General features: G+C 48.8%; 1 protein-coding gene and 1 pseudogene across 3 annotated transcripts in view; one reads left to right on the top strand and one right to left on the bottom strand.

The window, feature by feature from the left end:
- The window catches only part of Ulk4 (unc-51 like kinase 4), a 283269-nt gene that overhangs the window by 20451 nt on the left and 240151 nt on the right, over nucleotides 1-22667 (top strand). For all 3 annotated transcript variants that reach the window (XM_021173385.2, XM_021173384.2, XM_021173383.2), the window contains exons 13-17: nucleotides 242-346; nucleotides 2882-2942; nucleotides 4428-4609; nucleotides 5800-5846; nucleotides 9557-9635. In XM_021173385.2, the coding sequence (XP_021029044.1) occupies nucleotides 242-346; nucleotides 2882-2942; nucleotides 4428-4609; nucleotides 5800-5846; nucleotides 9557-9635 (474 nt within the window). The remainder of the gene's footprint in view (nucleotides 1-241; nucleotides 347-2881; nucleotides 2943-4427; nucleotides 4610-5799; nucleotides 5847-9556; nucleotides 9636-22667) is intronic.
- Nucleotides 7144-8795, bottom strand: LOC110301392 (annotated as a pseudogene).

The raw sequence follows: 22667 nt of genomic DNA, 5'->3' as shown, positions 1-22667 counted from the left end.
GTGACCAGTCAGTGGTGAGAGCTGTTGGTGTGACCAGTCAGTGGTGAGAGCTGTTGGTGTGACCAGTCAGTGGTGAGAGCTGTTGGTGTGACCAGGCACACACAGTTCAGTATTTATGTGAAGACCCATCAGACTGACAGTATCTTCATCACACTTGAAGTTCATTGACACAGGCGTCCAGGACCTCTGGTCTGTTGCTCTCCTTAGTAAATGTGAAGTGTGACTTTTGCTCTTGTTTCAGATGACAAGCGGGCACCTGAGCCAGGGGGCCCTTGAGTCCCAGATGAGAGAGCTGATCTACACGGACTCGGATCTTGTGATCACCCCAATTATAGACAATCCGAAGGTGCAGAGGGACGCCCACTGTGTGGGGGAGGGGAGGTCAGCGCATTCTCTGCCTCACTGTGTCTCCTCTCCTCTCCTCGGCTGCTTGGCCTATGTGCTGCATTGCCACAGGCCCTAGCCCTCCCCTTCCCTTCCCTTACACGTCAGTGCAGTGGGTATGCTTCATCCTGCTTGATCTCACTTGTTGCATGCCATGGAGGTCCACCAACCTCTAGATCCCAGCCTCAACTCCCATTCCCATCCTGATTCTAGCTGTGCTTACAAAGCACAGGGCTCAGTGATGGGGAAGGATGGGCTGGTCACACAGAGCCAGTCTCTTGCATGGTGTCCAGACTGATGTGGGGGACAGTGTGGCCCTGGGGTCTCAGCTCCTGGTGTGCTCTTTGCTTCTGTAAGAGCAGTGTGTTGCTGATGGGGACAGGGACTCAAGGTGAAGCATTGTCTCTGACTCCTAGTTTGCTGTGATTTCCAGGCCACACACTCACCCTCTGACTTTGCTCCATGTTTTTTTTCTCCTCCTCCTCTTCTTCCTCCTCCTCTCCCTCCTCCCCCTCCTCCTCCTCCTCCTCCTCCTCCTTTCTTCTTCTTTTAAAATATTTATTTATAGCCAGGCGTGGTGGCGCACGCCTTTAATCCCAGTGCTCCAGAGGCAGAGGCAGGCATTCTGAGTTCAAGGCTAGCCTGGTCTACAAAGTGAGTTCCAGGACAGCCAGGGCTATACAGAGAAACCCTGTCTCAAAAAACAAAAAACAAAACAAAACAAACAAACAAACAAACAAAAGAAGATTTATTTATTTTATCTATATAAGTACACTGTCACTGTCTTCAGACACACCAGAAGAAGGAATCACATTCCATCATGGATGGTTGTGAGCCACCATGTGGTTGCTGGGAATTGAACTCAGGACCTCTAGAGGAGCAGTCAGTGCTCTTAACCACGGAGCCATCTCTCCAGCCCCCTTTGTTTAAGTCTTCCAGCTTTGTATTTTTAAAAATCTTTTCCACATTCATTTGTGTCAGTGTCCCCTGCTCTCATCTGGGAACGTGTTGATTTCCTAGACAGGCAGTCTTTGCCTTACATGACCATCTCCTATAAAGGACTGAGTCTTTCCATGAGTCAGAGTCTGGCGGAGAGACTGGACTGCGCTAGGCTTCATGGGTAATGCAGTGTTGTCCCCATGGCCTTTGTAGACCAGCATGTGATTCCATTGGTTGGAGTCTCTTCCTTTATTTCCTTACTTAAGGTTACTGGAAAACTTTAGCAAGCAGAAATTTTGTTTCTTAAACTATTTTTATCTAAACAATTGTCAGTTATATTTTTAAAACAAGTTTTAGATTCAGGAAAAGGCTTGAGGTTAGAGAAAGCCTTGCTTGCCTTTGCTCTGCCTAGCCTGACGTGGTCGCCATAGGCTCAGGGTGGCAGGCCAAGGACTTAGTGACCCCAGTCTCCACTAACTCCACCCACTGACTCTGATGTCTTTTTTTCTGCTCAAGGCCCACATCACACTTGCAACCCCTCCATCCGTCTACTGTAGTCTGTCCCTGGCTGTCATGGCCTGTGACACTTCGTGACTGTAGCCCTTTGCTGAGTGACCGTCAGGTGTTTTGTGGAGTGTCTTTAGTTTAGATTTTGCAAGGACTTAGAGCATCAGATTTGAGTAAGACTCATTTTGTCATTTTGTCAAGAATGCTGTCTGTCTGTGAGGGCTAAAGACAGCAGCACACAGTTCTGCAGATGTTAGGCACAGGGGTGACTGATCACCTCTGGAGGCGAGGGGCCCATGCTCTAAACTCCTAGACCAGCCACTGATTTCTTCATCACAGGATTTCTCAGATGAAGTGCAGGTGCATGATGAAGTATATAAGTGTTAGTGCCCTCAGCAACAGCCATTCCCTTCTCAAAGACAGCCATCAAGGTCTTCCTGTCCTTCTTCACTGCCCATGCCACATCAAGACCTTAGCCCGCCTTCCACCCCCACCGACACTGTCCACACCACACCAGTCTAACAACTTGTTTCTTTATTATTTTTAAGAAGTTTCTCTCTGTGAAGATCTGTCTATAATTTTGTCCTGCCTGTTTGCCTTGTTTTCCCAGTCAGATGTCAATGTCTGACAGTAGAGTCATGTGTTTAATGGCTTGGCTCCTCCTCAGCTCAGTGGCTCACTGCGGCAGGACCTGAGCACTCTGTGAGGCTCTGTCTTACTGAAGATATTGGTGGAAATGGATTTTAAAACGAAACACTCTATTTATATTTATATCTTTGAATCTCACGTGGCACCATTGAATTATTTTTGTTTGCTGGTGCTTTGAGACAGGGTCTTGCTCTGTAGCCTAGGTGAACCCTTAGCTCTCCTGCCTGTACCTCCCAGGGCTGGGACCACAGGGTTATGCCCTACACCCAGCCTGAATCCTTTTGATGACAGACCAAAGGGTTAAGTGTCAGATGGTTCTTTTCTGACTTTGTTGGTCTGTGTTTGGATACAGGGACAGCTATTGAGTTTAAGAGGTTTCTTAAAAGTGGCTTTCCTACCACAGATAATGAAACAGCCTGCAATCAAGTTTGACCCAAAAATCTTGCACCTACCGGCATATTCTGGTAAGTCACAGAGCCATCGAACACGCAGGCCTTTGTACACAGATTGCATATGAACCTTCCTTACTTGCAAATGGAGGGTTTGTGAGAGGAATAGCTAACGACCTGTTTTCTTGTTAATGCTTTCAGCCCACCTCCTGCACACTAGGGGTCAACTGCAGATGTCTCGTCCTTGCCAGCTTTTGATTTTCCTCTGGGCTGATGTCCTTTTGTGGGTGGGGAAGCCTCTGGGGTGCTGGGCCTGTTTTCTTGCTAAGTGTATGGAGAGTCTCTGCCCTTCCCTGGTAAAGACAGCGAGATGTCAGTCTTGCATGTTGCTGCCGTGAGTGCCAACAGTCCAAAGGTTTGGGATCGTGTTAGAAGGACCAGGACAGTGGAGAGCAAAGTTGGGTGGCTCACCCCTCATGGGGAAGGTGTCTGAGAAGAGATAGCTGACGGCTGCTGATCATTACCCTTCAGCCCATGAAAGTCTTTCCTGGAGTAAACCTCAGGAATTTTGCTGTTTATCTTTTTAGTGGGCCAGTTCTCCCCTGTGGCTAGGTCACTTGGTGATTGGGACTAAATTCCAGATAACAAAACAGATGCACAGTTAAGAAGACACCAACTTACAAGTGTGCAGGCCAAGCTCATACATGGAAACAAGCTAAGAGCAAAGCCTCCAAGAGGGACGCTTCTGAGGGACCAAAGTGACAGAGTCATAGTGTAGCCAGCATCGAGAACCCTTACCCATGAAACCCAGGAAATCACCCAGTCCTTCTCCTGAGAGTTAGAGAACAGTTGCAGTTTTTACAAACGAGTCTGTCTATGGATAGAGATCTGTGCGGTTAGACGACATTTCTGTTGTCTTTGGTTTGTGTAGGAAGCTGGAGGCTGGAGTTCCAGGTTTTGCCAGCCACCCTACCAACCTGGATATGTCTAACAGTCATTTTACCAGACTTGTAAAAATGTGTGTAGATGTTGAGTGGATGTAGCTGTATGTGGTTGGGCCTGTGCACATGCAAGTGTGAGCATGTGTGTCAGAGCATGGCCCCAATGTTATCCTTAGACACGCTGTCTACCTCTTCAGAGGGAGGTCCCTTGATCTGAGCTCATTGACTAGACTAGACTGGCTGGCCACGGAGCCCCAGGAAGCCTCAGCTGTCACTTCCTGAGGGTCAGGATTGCACGTGTGGCTTCAGACTCACGTCCTCATGCTTGCAAGGCTCCCTGTCTCCCCAGCTCTCTGACCTGAAAAGATTATTATTATGGTCATTATCATTACTGTTACTATTGTAGCTGTTGTTCACTGACATGGTTATGTCTCCCTGAGTAGAGACCAGCCAAGCAGAGCATCTCCTCAGAGCGGGGGTGGGGTGCCTTTCTGTTAACAGTCATGTGGTGTTTCCTCTTCATCCCGGCCCTGAGTTCTCTGTTCCTCTGCTTCTCACTCGATGTCTGCTCAGCCCTCTCCACTTCGCACATGCCCCCTTGGCTTCCTTCTCTCCACAGTGGAGAAGTTGCTGGTCCTCAAGGACCAAGACTGGAATGACTTCCTGCAGCAGGTGTGCTCCCAGATCGACTCCAGTGAGAAGAGCACAGGGGCACTGCGGGCCAAGCTGAACCTCCTGTGCTATCTGTGTGTGGTGGCCACGCACAAGGAGGTGGCCACCAGGCTGCTTCACTCCCCGCTGGTAGGTACTGCAGGGTGGATGGGCTTCCCAGGGACCCACCACCTACTCTGTATGGTTGGCCTCTGTATCTCAAAGACATGTGAACAAGGGCTTGGGGCCGAGTGAGGGTCAGCTCAGAAGTAGAACAGAACAGGCAATTAAAAATAGACCAAGGACACACACACACACACACACACACACACACACGTTGTAGAACAGGGGATCCCAGGGCCTTACCCAGGCCAGGCAGGGGCTCTGCCACTGAACCACATCCCTGACCCTAGTTTTTATTTTGAGCTACCATCTGAGTTCCCCAGTCCTTGAACATGTTCTGTAGCTTAGTTAGATCTTGATCATATGATCCTCCTGCCTCAGCTTCCCAAGTTGCTGGGATTATAGGCCTGTGCCACCATGTCCAGTTGGTTACAATCGTAATCTGATTTAATTACAAAGAATAAAGTGATTTATTTTTTAATGAAAATTTTTCTCATGAAGGTTTTGGAAAACCATCCTCAACTCCTTCCTTGAAGCAGTTGTGTGGATGGTGATTTCGAACTGTGGACATTTTTGTTAAGTGTTGGCTGGGAGCCGTTGTACCTGTCCGTAATCAGGAGACGGAGCTCTGTGCTGGTGTAAACTCGGGTGGCTTCTGCTCCTGGCCACCTGGACAAATGCTAAGGTTTCCAATGTGTGAAAGGACAGAAAGCCGTACAGCATTCGCTTCCTGTTCTCCTTGGTGGGCCTCACTGGTGACTGTCATCGGCAGAGCTCCTCAGGCCAGCCTCTGGAAGGTGCAACTGTGGCAGTTGCTACTGAGCCCCTGAAGTCAGCCTGAAGAAGTTTCGGTTCATTTTGCTCCCTCCTAAGTCACTATGAAGGTTGCTTGTGTGTCTGTTGGGGGTGGGGAGAGTACTTAGTAGGACAAATCGAGAACATCTTGTTCTTAAATTTTTAAAGATTCATTTTATCTTTAAATTGTGTGTGTGTGTGTGTGTGTGTGTGTGTGTGTGCGTGCATGTTACATGAGGTGCTCTTGGATGCCAGAAGAGGGTGTCAGATGCCCTGGAGCTGAAGTTACAGATGGTTGGTGGTTATGAACCTCTATGCGGGTGCTGGGAATTGAACCTGGGTTCCCTGCTAATTCACTGATTGCTTTGGATGTTGTTCTGAATAAAACTTACGTTTTGACGTTTTTCTGTTTTAAATTCTAGTTCCAGTTGCTAATCCAGCACCTGCGGATAGCTCCTAACTGGGATATGTAAGTAACATTCGTATTTTAAAGCACATTCTTTGTGATTTTGTAGTTAATGCCAGACACACCTCACCATAAGCACAGTCCTAAGTCACCCGAAGTGAGCCTGCGGTAACCACGAGACACTCACAGCCACAGCCTGTTGTCCCAACGTGGAAGGCCGTCCCTTTTCTGGGTGTTCATTTTGAGATCAACTCACCTTTGGGTTTTTCTTCTTGTGCCTGCCTCTGTCACCTCTGTCTTCCTCCAGTGGCAGGAGTTTCCCCACGGTATTATGGAAACTGATGGGACAATCATGCACGGTGCTCATGTATGGGAGCTGCAGGCTCCAGGCTCCTCTTGCTGGGGCTTGATCACATGATGGAACTGTTTTCTGGGAGGAGTCTATGTGGGATGCAGAAGTGTAGAGTGGGATCCCAGGTCAGCCCTACCTCACCCCCAGGGAAATCACATTCACTGAGCCTCAGTGCTCGAATCTGTAGAGTGGGGCTGTGTCCTCACCTACTCAGTAGATCCTTGGCCGACTGTGGGGCCAGAAGTGAGGTCTGGTGTACCACGGTGGCGAGGTGGGGGTGGGGAGGAGGTGGGAGGTGGGAGGTGGGAGGGGAGGTGGTGGTGGGGTAGTGACTATCTGTGTCATCTTGGAGACTCATGATGGAATGCTGAGGTTGACAGAGGTGTGACAGCAGTTTCTCCTCGTGGTGAGATACGAGGGCATCCGTGGAGTTTTCGAAAGGCTTTGGAAGGAAGTTTTTCTTGTTATCTCAGTGCTGTTCTTGCTGCAAACAGAACTGGGCTGCTGTTTGTCTGATGTCATTTCCTGGTCTGCAGCGCCCCCTGCTGACTTGAAAGTGCTTCTATTCCTTTCTATTTTTTTTTTTTTTTGTCTGCAGGATTTTAATGCTCAGTTTTCACAAACACAATTATCTATCCAATTTTATGACTTACAGTAAAATGTACTAGCCTCTAAAAATGTGTATTATTTAACTGTCCTTTATACTCCTTTTAAATCTTTTAAAATTGATCACTGGGAGTTTTTACACAAGTAACACTCTAATGTATTTACTTGAATTGCACGTCCTGAGAACCAATGAAATCCATGATATTTTGATAATGAATGAAAATCTCAACAAAATACTTTTCACTAGAAAACAAGGGATCTGCTCCAAACACACGAGCTTTGTAGACTGCAGTGCAGACGACAGTGTAACAAGGGTGTCTGCCCGTATTCCCCGGAGCCAACCAGCTTCGAAGCTAACTGTTAAATCATTTTAAACTGAGAGTTACCTATCATGTTGATGGCTCATGCTACATCTTCTTCAGCCAGGCTCTGAGCACTTGCGAGTTTCTGACTCATGGTTGGAAGTTTGGTCAGAAGTGTCGGGAACACTGGTCCATGCCTGCAGCGGCTGCTGAGACTGTCAGCACACAGCGATTGCGTTTCTCAGGTGGTCTACAACCTTCTCGTAGTCACCTTGCGGTAGTAACTCTTCACCAAGCTGTGTCTCTTCAGGGAAGAGTTCTGGACAGCGTCAGCATCTCTTAAGTCAGGGAACTGGGAAAGACCGACTCTCTCCTTAGCAAGCTTGTTCTTCCTCGTTCTTGAAGTTGGGGCCACTCTGGTTTTTGTGGTGGAAGTAGATGCAGCACCGCATGAAGACAGCACTGCACACGCCCGTGGCCATGGCACTGTTTTGGCCCGCCCTCTTTACTCGGCTGGGGTGTGTGCCAGGCCGCAGCCCAACAGGCAGTGGTTAGCTCTAAGCTAGCTCCAAGGCTGATCACAGCACTCAGGCCACTTAGGTCTTATTCTTTTCTAGCACTGTTTAAAAACCCTTTACTATTTAAATTTGGAAAAAAAGTTTTTTGTTTTATCAGTTAAAAACATTTTACTGAGGTAGTATCTTACTGTATAGCCCAGGCTGACTTGGACCTCCTGGCTTTATGCCTTCCTGAGTGCTGGAGTTAGAGGTGTGTGCCACCCTGCCCTCTGCTCTCTGCTACTTGTTGTTTTCTTTCAAATACTGCTTTTAGGTCTTAACATTTTTCTGTCTCTGTCATCCAAGTTTGCTTTATATATAGGAAACCAAATTTAGTAAGGCATAGCATTGTCTTATGTGCCTTAGTAAGGCATGGCATCATCGTATGTGTCTTTTCTCCCCACAACACATGTGACTTTAATATTATTGACAACTCAAGGCCATTTTCCACACTCCCATCTCTACCTGCCAAGCACTTGGGGTACACTGCGCACACATCACCACACCTGGCTTTTAAGTGGGTGCTGGAACTTTGACCTCTCCAGTGGCTTGGCCGGGCTTCCCTCTGAAGCTGGCGTCTCTCTTTGGTCTTAGTTACTCTCTGTTGCTGTACTAAGACACCAGAACCAAGGCAACTTATAGAAAAGAGAGTTTATTTGGGGTTTACATCAGCACAGGGTTAGAACCTATGAACATCATGGCAGGGAACCTGGCATCAAGCCGGCAGGCATGCAGCAAGACCAGCTGAGAGCTCACATCTTCATCTGTAGGTTGGAGGCAGAGAACACTAACTGGGCCTGGCATGGGTTTTTGAAACCTTAAAGCCCACCCCTGTGACATACCTCCTCCACAGAGGCCATGCCTCCCTATCCTTCCCAAACAATTCCACCAACTAGGGACAAAGTATTCACACATGAGCATGGAGCCATTGTCACCCAGACCACCATCGCCCCCCCAGCTCCAGGATAGGAAACCACAGACTTGGGTCCTGCACCTGTCCCCTGTCCTCCTCAGTATGGATCACCTGCTGTGGGGATATCACAGCCTTCCCTGAAGGCCTGCTCATCCCAGTGGCTCTCAGGAGGTTATTTTCCACCATACTGTCCGCTTCATCTCTCTGGGTCCCCTGGGGTTTCTGTTCCACTTCCAGCTTCCTTTGGTTTCTGGTTATCTTGCAGGTCAGCGAATCTTTCATGTCCGTAGACTCTTTGTGTCTTTTTTCCCAATGAAAGTTTTATCAACATGACTTTTTTCAAATCACTCTGAAGCACTGCTTAGTAATTTATCAACATTCAGTGAGGTTATCAGAGCCACCTCATTAAAACTAGTGTTTATTAAAATAGAAGAATAGAGGCTGGAGAGATGGCTCAGTGGTTACAAAAGCACCAGCCGTTCTCACAGAGGCCTTGGGGATTGAACCACCTGTAACTCCAGTTCCAGGGACTCAGACGCCCTCTTCTACCCCCCATGAGCATTGTGAGCACTGGGTGCACATGTCTGCATGCAGGCAAAGCACAGATACATATAAAATAAAATAAAGGAGAAAATTTCAGCCAAAGAGAAAGGCTTTCATAAGATTAATAATTTATATTCTCCAGGTTTTTAAAAATCACAAACTGTCTAAACTTTGACACTGTGATTCGTGTTCTGTATGTACGTGACAGGGAGTTTCCCTGCACGGGGGCCTGCTCTGTCGTAGTGTATGTATGCGAGTGTGTGTGTGCATGTGCATGCCCCAGTGTGCATGTGGAGGTCAGAGAACAACCTTCAGGCGTCAGTTCTCTCCTTCCACTGTGTGGGTTCCAGGATTGAACCCAAGTCATCAGACTTGGTGGCAAGCTCCTTTACCCACTGAGCCCTCTTGCCAGCCCCACTTCCCCATCTTACAGCTGACTCAGGTCATCAATACGTAGTGGCTGGTAGTGATGACTGATGCCCGTGTTTCTCTTTCTCTAGACGGTCCAAGGTTGCTCGGGTGGTCGGCATGCTGGCCTTGCACACAACAGAACTTCAGGAAAATGTGCCTGTTATCGAGGTGATTTCTTCCATTACTGATACCTTCTGTATGGCAGGAAAGATTGCTTATAACTTAGCACACTCAGCTTTCATTGGCCTCCACTTAATTTTGATTTGGGGGAATTGTGCAGTTGTAAGACATGGCCCTTGGGACCCTCTGTGGGCTCTAACTCAGTTCATCTTCATGTGGAGTTTGGCCTCTTGGAGGCCACAGAGGCCCAGACTGCTTTAAAGCACGGCTCATACTTAAGTCAGTTCAGTTCCTTCTGGGTTTTCACGCTGAGTTCACTACTTCCCCCCTTGTCCCAGGACAGCAGCTCCCTGACAGGTGAGCCCTGTGCTTGGAGGTTCTCTGTGTCCTGAAGACCTTTTTTGGAATCAGCGTCACCCTCCCCTGCCTTATTTTGGTGCTGGGAGTCTCACTGAGGGCCCACGCGTGCTAGGCACGCACTGGCATTAGCAAGGGTTTTGCTGGGTGTGGTGGTGCATGCCTTTCATCCCAGCAGGGCAGACCTGGTCTATACAGGAGCTCCAGGCCAACCAAGGCTACACAGTGAGACCTTGACTCAAAGAACTGAAAATGGGAAGATGAAAGGGATTTATGTGGCTACCCAGCGACGCTCTGCCTGTGCAGTGAATGTCACCACCATGTGGCTGCCCCAGCTGTGTGCAGTCTGTGATGTAACTTAACAGTCTGGGCAGGCTCAGAGTGGCTGATGTGAGTCTGGGACAGTGGCAGCAGCAGCAACAGGGTGGATGAACCGGCAGGTTATGGGGATGAGCAGGCAAAAAGTAAATGCTTTTTTGAGGGCCTCGTGGCTGGGCTGCCTGGGGAAGATATCATTAAGGTGGATCTTCCTACAGTTAATTGAGAGAGACCCTCACGGATCTTTCTTGAGGCTCATATCATAATTCGTTCCAGATCCAGTTAGGTAGACAACCTAGGCTAGCCATCGCTCACCTACGTAGATATACTCATACCTAGCCTTGTTTCCTGGTTGCACTTTGATGGCTGTTGAGAGATTTGCTGATCGCTATGATAATATTTGAAAGCAGAGGCTGGCAGAATAAATTCTATGTTTAATATTCAAACTGCTGCATCGTCACAGACCTGCAAATGAAAGCCAGAACGATATGCCCAGTAGTCACCATGTTGTGGGAACTCAAAACTCCACACAACTATAAATGTTGGGGGGGAGCACTGGGGAGCAGTGGCTCCCACAGACTGCTGGTGGGAATGCAAGTGGGCGTGGCTGTTCTGGAAGACCTGCCGTTTCTCCCAGGGCTGAAGACATCTTTTCCTGCGATCTCATAGCGTCTGTCTGCTATCCCCCAGCTCTGGGTCCCTCGTGGCATGTGAAGGCATGTGTACCTGCAGTGTTGTCTGTACCAGCCTCACACTTATCAGAATGGATAGAGTGGGGATGCTCACTACACGAGGCACCAGCAGCACTGACAAGAACAAGCCGCAGCTCTGGGCTGGAGTGAAGCTCGTGGGTGGTGCTCGTCATGGACATGAGTGGGCAGAACCATGAAGTGACCCATCTGGGTACCGAGGAGTACCCAGAGGCTGTGGCTGCTCTTGCCCACAGGCCCAGCTCCTCTAGAGAGCTTGTTTCAGGGTTCCATCTGGGAGCTCCGCTATCCACACACTTGCCTGAAGCCTGGTCCTCTTCTATGGGGAAAGTCCTCTCCTTTGACAGAGGCTTCAGGAGGGAGGAAGGGGAAGGGGGCACCCTCCTTGCCAGCCAGGTCAGCCAAATCAACCCTAGCCATCAGTGAGGTGACAGATGTCGCAGCCAGGTCCGTCCTCACATCTCAGTTCCCCTTTGAGATGTCTGCAGGTAGATGTCACAGGGATCTGAAGACGAGGACTCCCTTGTGACATAATTGGGGGAAACTAGGAAGCTTCCTTTATCCCCCATGGAGTCTCCAGCTGGGGCTCCCTGGGACCTGGTTATCAGAAGTTCCCCACTGAAGGAATTCCCTGGGGTCTGTGCAGGGAACATCCTGAGTCACCTGGGACCTGGCCATCATCACCCCTGTGACGGGCTTGCCTCACTCCGCCTCCATACACATGGTTCGCCATCTCAGCGCTTGCTCTTGCCATTGCCTATGAGAAGCTCTTGGCCATCAGTTCCTGGGCTACACTGTGGTCACTCCCCCGAGGCTTAGGCCACGCCCCCGAGGTTCAGGCGGCGCCCCAGGCTCCTCCTCCTTCAGCTCTGCAGCTTTGTTTTTCTGCAGCTTTGCTTTTCTGCGTTTATTAGGATGAGATGCAGGGGCCTGGGAAACACTGTTTTTCTCACTTCCTGTTTTACAACTTTATTTTTGTGTGTAGTGTATGTGTTTGTACATGTTATGTACACATGTGTGTGTGTGTAAGGGCCAGGGGTTGATGTCCTGTATCTTCCACTGTCTCGCCCCACCTTACCTTCTCAGACAGGGGTCTCTCACTGACCGTCTGGACCGGCTGGCCAGTAGCTTGGGAATTTATACCTGTGGGGGTTTGAATAGGTTTGTCCCCATAGATTCATGTGTTTGAATGCTTGGCCATAGAGAGTGGCACTATCAGGAGGTGTGGCCTTACTGGAGGAAGTGTGTCACTATGTACGTGGGCTTTGAGGCCTCCTAGGCTCAGCCTCCGCCCAGTGTGGAAGATGGTCTCCTCCTGGCTGCCTTAGGATCAAGATATAGACCTCTTCACTCCTCTAGCCCCAAGTCTGCCCGGAACTGCCATGCTTCCTGCCATGACAATAACGAACTAAACATCAGAAACTATAAGCCAGCCTCAATTAAATGTTTTCCTTTATAAGAGTTGCTTGGCCCTGGGGTCTCTTCACAGCCTTGGCAACCCTCACTAAGACAGGACCCAAGCCTGTCTTTCTACCTCCAGTACTAGGGTCACAGAAATGCGTGACTGTGTTTAACTTTTATGTGGGTGTTATGGATCTGATCTCGGGTCCACACCCTTGTGTAGCAGATAATTTTCTCATTGATCTGTCTCCCCTCCCCCCATATTTTACAACTTTGGCAAAAATCGAAAATACTGTATGCAGTTACAATGTGTTATGAGGTAACAATGTGTATGAGCACACTCCATACCTGGTCACTGTGACACAGCTGTCCCCAGTTGTCAGAGACAACCCAAAGCCCAGGAAACCTTACTGTTCCTGACCTGCCATGTGTCCTGCAGATCAGCTGTTTCTAGGGAACAGCTTCCCTAAGGAGCTGTTTCTAAGGCTCTCTTGCTCTCTGCTTTCACAGACTCAGAACGGTAGTCTTCGTGGGAGGGTCTTTGTGCTGTAATTTTTAGATGATTACAATATCCAAGAGACCCAGCTTTAATAACATGACAAAGTTAACTTGTCTGATTATATTCCTGAACTTGACAGAAAGAAATAGTGTGTGTGTGTGTGTGTGTGTGTGTGTGTGTTTGTGTGCCTGTACTTTAAAAAAAAAAGACAGTCTCTCTATGTAGCCCTGGCTCACCTGGAACTTGTATGTAGACGAGGCTGGCCTCGAACTCACAGAGATCTGCCTGCCTCCTCCTTCCAAGTGCAGGGATTAAAGATTTGTGCCATTATGCCAGGTTCTGTGTACATTTTAAATTTTATTTCTTTCATGTACTTTAAAATACTGTTGTTATAAGCAATTGGCTATGTCAATTTCAATAGCCACTAGGTGGCAGCCAAACACTGAAGAAAACGTGGTAGATTTGGCAGTCTGTCTTCAGCCTGGCGGCCTCTGGCTCTGGGGGCTTGGCAGGCACAGGTACAGGTTTTGTCTTCTCACAGTGTCTGGAAGTTTCTCCTCAGTATCATCTGGCAGTTGCACTGGTCACAGTTTCCATTTGAAGGTTAATTCCTGGCGGCCTTTCTAGAAAAGGGCAGACGGTGGCCAGTGTGATTTGTGGGGATGCTGCTGCTGGACCTCAAATTTAGAACTCCTGGGGTCAGGTCTCTGAAACTCTCTCTGACCTACCTGCCTTCCTCTTATCTCATCATTGCTGGCAGCACAGCACTGGCCGAGTTTCCATTTCGAGTAGTATGAGCATTTTTTTTTTTTTTTTGGTGTTTTAATAGAATTTCCGCACAACACAGCTGTTTAATATGCTGACGGGGTGAGTCCTTGTGGGTCTCATGTGTAACAGCTCTCAGTCCTGGGGTGCCGTCCACGGGTTTAGTCCCAGGAAGGCAGTGGATGCCTTAGGATGCTGAAAATGTATGTGACTATGAGCCTCTTAAACCAACGGCCCAGGCTAACCCTTTCACTGACGTTTTTCTACACTGGAAGATGTCAAACATAAGAGTCAGGTGTGTAGGCTGGCACTGTTCTCTCAGTCACGGTCAGTTCTTGGCCAACCTTTGATCCCTTCTTCCTGCTGCTGCTTCTCCTCTGTCTCCCTGCTTCTCCTTTGTCTTCCTGCTGCTGCTTCTCCTCTGTCTTCCTGCTTCTCCTTTGTCTTCCTGCTGCTGCTTCTCCTCTGTCTTCCAGCTGCTGCTTCTCCTCTGTCTTCCTGCTGCTGCTTCTCCTCTGTCTCCCTGCTTCTCCTTTGTCTTCCTGCTGCTGCTTCTCCTCTGTCTTCCAGCTGCTGCTTCTCCTCTGTCTTCCTGCTGCTCCTTCTCCTCTGTCTCCCAGCTGCTGCTTCTCCTCTGTCTTCCTGCTGCTCCTTCTCCTCTGTCTCCCAGCTGCTGCTTCTCCTAGCTGCTCTTTCTTCTCTGTCTCCCTCTGCTTCTCCCCTGTCTCCTGGCTGTTCCTTCTCTCCTCTTTTTCCTTGTTCTGACTTTCTTTCTTGCTAGAATATTTTTAAGAAAATAATAATATCAGTTTACTCATATTTATGATTTATGTAATTTTATTTTTATGTATGTGTTTGTGTATCTGTGTCTGAGTAGAGATGTCCTTGGAGGTCAGAAGAGGGCTTTGGATCTCCTGGGGCTGGCACTACGGGTGGTTGTGAGCCACTTGGTGTGGGGAGTGGGGACCAAACCTGAAGCTTTTACAAGAGCAGTGACTGTGTTCAAGCGCCGAACCTTCTCTTAACCCATGCTTGGGCCCCACCTTCTCTTTGCACAGATCCACCTAATTTTCTGCCTCACACTCCTTTGGGGCCTGAGTGGTGTCACACTTTTGGGAGACCTGCACTTCATATATACACATGAACCTCTACAGTTTTTCTATGTAGCATTTATTATTATAAATATTCTGATTATAATTCATTTTTCTAATTATAGCAGTGTAGCTATATAAATCTCCCAACATCTCCCTACAGTAAAACCAAAAAAAGACATTTGGAAGTGCAGGCTAAATGTGACAAAAAGACTAAAAATGCACAAGAAAGGGAAGAAAATTCTCAAAAGTCACAGTGGACCTGACATGTTGGCCTGAAGGTTCCTGGCATAGGCCTGGCTCGTAGCCTGACCTCGGATGTGATTGTTTACAGCCCCTGATGTGGCTAATTTCAGTGAACTTGCCCTTGGATTTTTTTTTTTCTAGTTAACAAGCTTTTGTTTATTTTCTGTTGAAAATGTGTGCAATTAGTTAATCATATTTCAGTGAATCTGGTGGGGTCAGGACACAAAGGTATTGAAGCCCAAAAAAGTGTGAACTAAACAGACAATAATGTATTTCATTAGTTCTTTGAGAGTGTCATACAGTTATAGCTTTCTGCCTCGGCTTCCCTCCACCCCCCGCCCCCCAAGTTCCATAAAGGACATTTTGTGCAGTCCTAATGGGTGTGGGGCCACTCCTTGCAATGTGGTTGGCCTACCCAGGGGTCACACCCATAACAACACTCTCCCAGTCCCCCAAGGCCACCATTTGTCCATAGCTTCTGAGTTGTGGGGTAGGGGCTGCTTCCCGCTCCAAGCCAGACTGCTAGCTAACAGGCTTTGGCCCTGTGCAGACAGGCACAGGTGCTGTGAATCCATGAGAGCATCCTGTTCCTTTCTGTCCTGACCCGTTCCTGGCTCTTACAAACTCCCCGTCCTGTCCTCCACGATGAGCCTTAGTGTGTTGGGGTGTGGGATGATGCAGCGGCTATTTTGGGTGGAATACTTCACAGTCACATGCAGTCTCCACTTTGGCCAATCGTGAGCCTCGGAATTTAGCACCGCCCACTGCACAAAGAAGCTTCTCCAGTGAAGGCAAGAGCGGTCAAGAGCTGCACTAACGCGCATGGCTACAAAGTTAAGTACTGAGAACAAGAGCCGCACTAACGCGCATGGCTACAAAGTTAAGTACTGAGAACAAGAGCCGCANCGCGCATGGCTACAAAGTTAAGTACTGAGAACAAGAGCCGCACTAACGCGCATGGCTACAAAGTTAAGTACTGAGAACAAGAGCCGCACTAACGCACGGCTAGAGTTAAGTATTTAGAAGGCATTTGGGCCCTGTGTCCATTAGCAAACTAATAGTAGCAGGCTCATTCTAAGGGCCAGTGAGCTCCCCACCTCGGGTTCTTGTCCAGCCATGCAGAGGTAGGCGTGTAATTTCCTCTGTGTGAGGATCAGGCCCGGAAGCTAATGAGAGAGCAGTTGGTTGCACTCATGGGTGTAGCTCACCATGCCCGTTATTACAGTCCAAGTGTTCCCAGCTGGGTGAGATTGTGTCCACCTCCTCCCCAGCGGCCTGCATAGTACTTCTCGGTACCATGAGAGCGACATAGCAGGAGGAAGTGTCCCAGTCAGCACGGGTCTGATTTCTTCATGTCCTATGACCCGTGTGTGCAGTGTCTTCAGCCAACAGGGTCTGATGGGCAAGCGAGAGCAGTGGCCACAGCCTCTTCTGCTAAACAGACACTTTATCAGGTGAAAGGTCTCAGGCACATGGACAGGAAAGTTCCTTCTGCATGTGTGCAGATGTTAATTCCAATACTCATGAGACTTCTGACCTTCTTTCTTTTTGGGTTTTCTGGGAAATGATAAGCAAGAATTGAATCATCACATTTTTGTTTATGTACACAAACATTCTTGGTCTGTCTGTGTTGAGCCCCAGTGTTCCTGTCACCGGGGGACTGCCACATCCAGAGTCACTTTTTGCTAAATATCTCACAGCAGGTAATTTTTACAGGATGCACTTTCTAACTTCTCACGTGAACCATGAGTTCCTCTCCTGTGTTTGTGGCTCTGCCTGACTCTGCTGACCACGGTTGCTTGGGCAGGCGGGCACCTGGGCTCTGTTCTCAGAGCATTGGGAGGCGTGGGAGTCTGAATGCAGTGTCTCCAGAGCCTCGCCGGCCATTGTATTCAATGCTCTACTAGATGAAGAAATGCAGAGAGTGACTTGGGGATTGAAGGCACTGCCCAGGCACTGTAAGAACAGGTCCCTGAAGCAGAAAAAAAATGCAATTTAAAGCAAGCCTCTTTTGTAGTGCCACTATTTGAGGGAGAGTTGAAGGTCCAGCCTTTAAGAATATGCTAACAAGTGGGTAATAAGGCTCTCTTGCTCTCTACTTTCACAGGCTCAGAACTGTAGTATTCGTGGGAGGGTCTTTGTGCTGTAATTTTTAGATGATTGCAATATCCAAGAGACCCAGCTTTAATAACATGGCAAAGTTAACTTGGCTTCATTGAGAAACATTTCTTGGATGAGCAGGTGTGTGCTGTTCCCACGAGTATCACTGGGGTAGGCAAGATGGCTAAGCAGGAAGAGGTGCTTGCTGCCAAGACCGACAACCCGAGTTTAATCCCCAGGACCCGTGTAGTGGCAAGGGAGAGCTGATTCCTGAAAGTTGTCCTTTGGCCCCCACTTGTACACTGTATGTGCACCCCTGATATATAGTAAGTAGATGTAAAATAAATACGTATCATTTATACCCCTGTAGGGCTCTCCACAGTCCTGTGGCAGCCTGGAATCTGGGAGAGGCAATAGATTTCCCTCCATCCTCCTCAAGTTTTCTGTGTCTTTTTTGGCCACAGGGTCCTACCCTGGCATAAGGCAGCCGATGCAGCTGTAGAAATGGCTCCCTGCTGGGCTCTGCAGGGTGTGAGGCACCATGTGTGGTCAGGAAGGGGGGACCAGAGGCCGGGCCTGCAGTGTGGACATGGCACATGGATACGTTGTCCTTGGGGACTCCAACATTTTCACATGCACGCACGCGCACACACGCACATGCACACAGACACACACACACATGCGCACACACATGCATGTGTGTATCTGTGTGGGTTCACAGGTTGGAGGTCAGAGGAAAACTTGCTGGACTTAGCTCTCTCCACCACTGGGGATCTCGTGCAACTCAGCAGACTTAGTAGCCGCTGAGCCATCTTGCCAGTCCTCTTTGACTTGAGGAGAGCTAACTGAAATTAAAATGGTAAAACCAATACTTTGGGGGAGTTGTGAAAAACCTCAGTCATTCAAAGCAAAGGAACCCGTTCTCAGTTAGGCGGAGTGCATGGAGCAAATGTTCCTAGCAAGAAAGGCCAGACGTGGCGCAGGTGCAGGCGGACACCACCCTTCCCTTTCTGTGGCTCTCAGGGGCTGATAAGGGAGAAGCCAGGAAGCAAACGTTCCTGAATGGGGCCCTCTCAGTCAGAGCCTCCCAGCCATGGTGAGGTGGGAATGAGACTGTTCAGCCACGGTGAATACACAGGGCTGACCTGCCAGGGCAGTGCACTGAGGGCCGCTGGGGGCTGCGTGGAAGTGGATTGCAATTACTTCCTGGTCCATGGTGGGTGTGGTGGGCTGGGAATAGTGGAGGTGGTCATCTGGATGACAGAACTGGCCTAAACTCTTACCAGCACGGTTGTCTGATCCATTTGTCCCCTCCAGCCACAGAGGGCTCTGGTGTCATTAGCCTGCTACCTGCTGGCCCAGTGGAGCCCCAGAGGTTCTGGGTGGCCTCTGCTCTTGAGTGTCAGTTAGACACTCAACAGAGGCAGTTTCCAGGGAGCACGAGCAGAGAGGCCAGTGCTGCACAGGCTTGTTTCCCATCTCACAGAGGCAGCCCAGGCTCCTCCTGACCACGTCTGCCCTCTGGTGGCCACTCCGGGGAAGCCCTGGAGTCTGGACAATGTGTTCTCACTGAAGAGCTCCATCCACCCTGCTTCCATTTGCTGTCTATTTAAATAGTCAAATGCAGGTCTGCTGTAAGCTTCTGACCCACTGGCACGGCTCTGTCCCACAGTCCATTTCTGTCTAATGTAATATATGTGTGTTAATCCAAGGTTGTGGGTCTCAAGGATTCCTCTCTCCATGGTTTTTCAGGGCCCCCTTGTGGGAGGTTAGCCAAGATGCAACCTCCATGCACACAGGCAGAGAGGTGCTCTGCTTGGCTTGGTCTTATGAATACATTATTTTTGAAAAACAGTATCTGTAGTTGGTGCTTGGGTCGACCCAGTTCCTGGGCACTTGAGGTGAGTGGCATGCTTATGAGCTGTGTCCTGGACTCCCACGCCATTCCAGCTGTGCAGAGGTCACTGCTGCACCTTGCCGCATGTTATATAACAGTATATATGCTATTATATATTACATGCTGCACCCTACCCCATGTTATACAACAGTATATATATACCATTATATATTACATGCTACACCCTGCCCCATGTTATACAACAGTATATATACTATTATATATTACATGCTGCACCCTCCCCCTTGTTATGTAATAGTATATATACCATTATATATTATACGTAATAGTAACAGCCAGTGCATTGCTGCATTTCATTTTATCCCAGTGTCAACCATACAGCTGGCTTCTGATTGCCACATGGAGAAGGGCTGCAGAAGGATGATTGACAAGGCCTGGGCTGGCTCCTGACATTAGAACTCTCCACAGGCCATATCCCTTGTCGGAAGTCAGTTCTAGTAGCATCTTGGCACTCAACTGGCAGGCTCATCAGTGATCAGCAGGCGGATGGGGTGGGGTCTCCAAAACCCAAAGGGTTGGACCTCCGTATTGTGGTAGGCAGTACATGGTGCAATGAGTTATCTTACTTTAAATTTTTTTTGTTGTTGTTATTTAGTTTTATTTGTGTGTTCATCTCCCTGTTTGTATGTGGACCACCTGCATGCAGTGCCAGCTTAGGCCAGAAGAGGGCATCAGATTCCATGGGACTGGAGTTACAGGTAGCTATGAGCCACCTGATGTGGGTGCTGAGAACCAAACCTGGGTCCTCTGCAAAAGCAACAAGTGTTTGTAACCACTGAGCCATCTCTCCAGCCACCTCCCTTTATTTGGAAGGAAGATTCTTGTGTACTCCATACTGTGGGTCTCTTGAGGTCACTGCCAGTGCCACATACCATGAGCCTTTTCAAGGTCTGCCTCTCACTGTCTGCCATGTGACAGAGTCCGGCTCAGGTGCAGCTAGCAGAGCGTCACCAACACAATGGGACAGATTGGTGTCCTGTGTGTGACCAGACAATCCAGGGTCCTTCTGGGTGGGCACAGCAGGAGACCTGACAGGGAGGCGACTGGGAAGTTTACTGTCAGTCTCTCCCACTTCATCTCTGGCCTGAAAAGGCTGGGCCCTTCAGAGCCCTTCAGGCTGGTGCCCCCCAGGCCCACTTCTGCAGGATGCATCTGACGGTGGCACAGAAGGCTACACCCAGGGGCAGCCCAGCATTTCCAGCTGCCTCAACTTCTAGGCCCGTGTTTCTTCACTTTGGAGGCTTGTTAAAGTTCTGGGTACTCAGAACAATTCTGTCAAGAATGTTCCCAGACTAGGACAGACTCCCTGGAAGTAGATGCAGGCACTTGCAGATTTGAAAATTCATGATCCTACCACGTGGGCCAAATGAGCCCCAACACAGTGCCCCAGGAGCCCAGGATCTCCGGACAGCTGGCTACAGTGCACATTATCACACCTTAAGACAGGATGTAGTTTTGTGAATTTTTGGTGACTCCCATGTGGGCTGAGGGAGGCTCTGGAGATCTGAGTCTCTGACCCCAGGAACCAGCCAGCCTCACTGCCCCTTGTCCCTGGCTCAGTTCCCGTCATGGAGGGAGAGGTTCTAAGTGTGGGTGTCCATTTGCTGTTGACCTCTGTTTGGTTAGAATCTCCGGGGGTGGGGGGGGTGGATAGGGAGGGATGATGACAGACAGCAGACAGACGGACATTCCCTCACTGTTTCCTTTAACACCAAAGAGCCCTTGTTTCTTGGTGCCCTCTCTTACACACTGGCCCTTTTCTTATTCATACAGCCTTGGGGTCCCATCTTGATGTGGATGGTCCGTTTGATAGCACACGAAGAACAAGCCCTGGGGTTTGTCCCTGGTTCCCTTTCAGAAGCCATTTCAAAGTCACCAAGATTCACTACCGTTCTCCTGAGTTAAAGCTTGCTAAGTTTCCGGGTTCCTACTTTTTCTCTGTCTGTCTGTCGTCTGTCCTATTTTGGTCTTTGAAGTTTTTTTTTTTTTTTTTTTTTCTCTTTTCTTTTTACCAGCTCTGTCATGAGTCTATCAGATTTATCTAACATTAAATAATCCCAATAGGAGGACATTTAAATTATTTTGCCTGGAAATGGGCAAAGGGATTTCAACACAGCCAGTCTCTTCATTTACATGGCAAGGTTCAGCGCTACACAGTGTTCAAAAGGTGTTTTTATTATTTATTTTGCTATGTGGTCTCGGATGTTGAAAGGTCTCAGATGTGGATTCAAGAGGACCCTGAGACGGACTGATGGGGGGTTGGAGTTTACTAGACGTTATTAATGACATGGGCAGACAAACAGATAGACAGACAGACAGCAATGTGTTGACACTCTGAGGACAGTTTAGCCCTAGCACCAGAGACATAGCCGTGGCTTTGAGGAGAGGAATTGGGGCCCACATAACAAAGTGGGGTCTCTTCCCATCCGGTTCTGAGGGTGGGGAGGTTTGATAGCACAAGCCTGCTGCGGGGCTCTCAGATTTCCAGGCAGAAGGTAGGGAAGGGGGCTGGAGGCAGGATGTGTGGCCACCAGTGCCCCCTTGGTGTTGTCTCAGTAGGAGCCTGTGCTGTCTGTGAGGGGAAGTGCTGTGGCCGGGGCAGCAGCTGGGCTCTGACATTGCCTTCTTTCCTGTATGTGTGTGAGCCCCTGTGGCATGAGCGCAGAGCACCCCTTCAGGGGTCACGTGACACTCAGGTAGGCAGGTGTGAGAGCGGCTAACCCGTCTCACCTTTTCACTTTGCTTTGTGATTGTACCTCAGTCAATAGGAACATGTTTTCCTCCTTGTTACTGTCCGTTCACGCGCTCCATTTGTTCCTTTTTAAAAAAGAACGGACTGTTTTATGTGTTGGGCTGTTTTGCTGTATATATGCATATACACCATGTGCTTGCAGTACATGAAGAGGACAGAAGAGGGCGCCAGATCTCCCTGGAGCTGCTCTTACAAACAGTTGTGAGCTGCCATGTGGATGCTGGGAATTTAATTCCTGTCCTCTGGAAGAGCAGCCAGTGCTTTTAACCAGCTCTCCTTTAACCACTGAGTCACCTCTTCAGTCCCTTTCCTTGCCTTTTAAATATTGATATATCTATGTAAAATTTAAAGATAAGTTGAAAACCAATAACTTGATATTGCAGAGATGGTGTTAAATGCTACCTACCCATGTTAACTTTTTGTAGGTGGGATGTGAGGTTGCCAGGGTAACTTATCTGCTGTGTATCTGTTTACAAGATGCTAAACTCAGGTTTATGGTTTTAAAGGCTCACAGCATTAAAATTGTCTCAGTCCCTGGTGTCGCTTCACCACAAACACCAGAGAATTGTGAAAGAGAAATTCTATAAGTTCCAGTAGCAAGCTTTGGGATCAGAAAGCCTAACCTGATATTTGAGTATAGGATACCTTTGACTTTATGAAAATGAATCTTTTAATTTGAGGGTGTTGTTGACTTTCATGCAGAAGTTCTACAAACACTGGATACACTCCATCTGGCATCCCCCAGTGGTAGCACCTTGGGATGTTGACCTAGCGATCACTAAGGAAAGAACACTCTGTGCCTCGAGGCACATATCTGTCTGCCCATGCGTGCTTGTGTGCTGTGGCCACCAGGCTTGTCCCCTCTGTCCGCAAGTACTGCACAGAGAGCGAGCACGCAGCACGCAGCCTTTGGCTTCTTTTCT

The sequence above is a fragment of the Mus caroli genome, chromosome 9, assembly GCF_900094665.2.
Source record: "Mus caroli chromosome 9, CAROLI_EIJ_v1.1, whole genome shotgun sequence".
In the NCBI taxonomy this organism is placed as follows: domain Eukaryota; kingdom Metazoa; phylum Chordata; class Mammalia; order Rodentia; family Muridae; genus Mus; species Mus caroli.
This window is presented reverse-complemented; position numbering and strand designations above follow the sequence as displayed.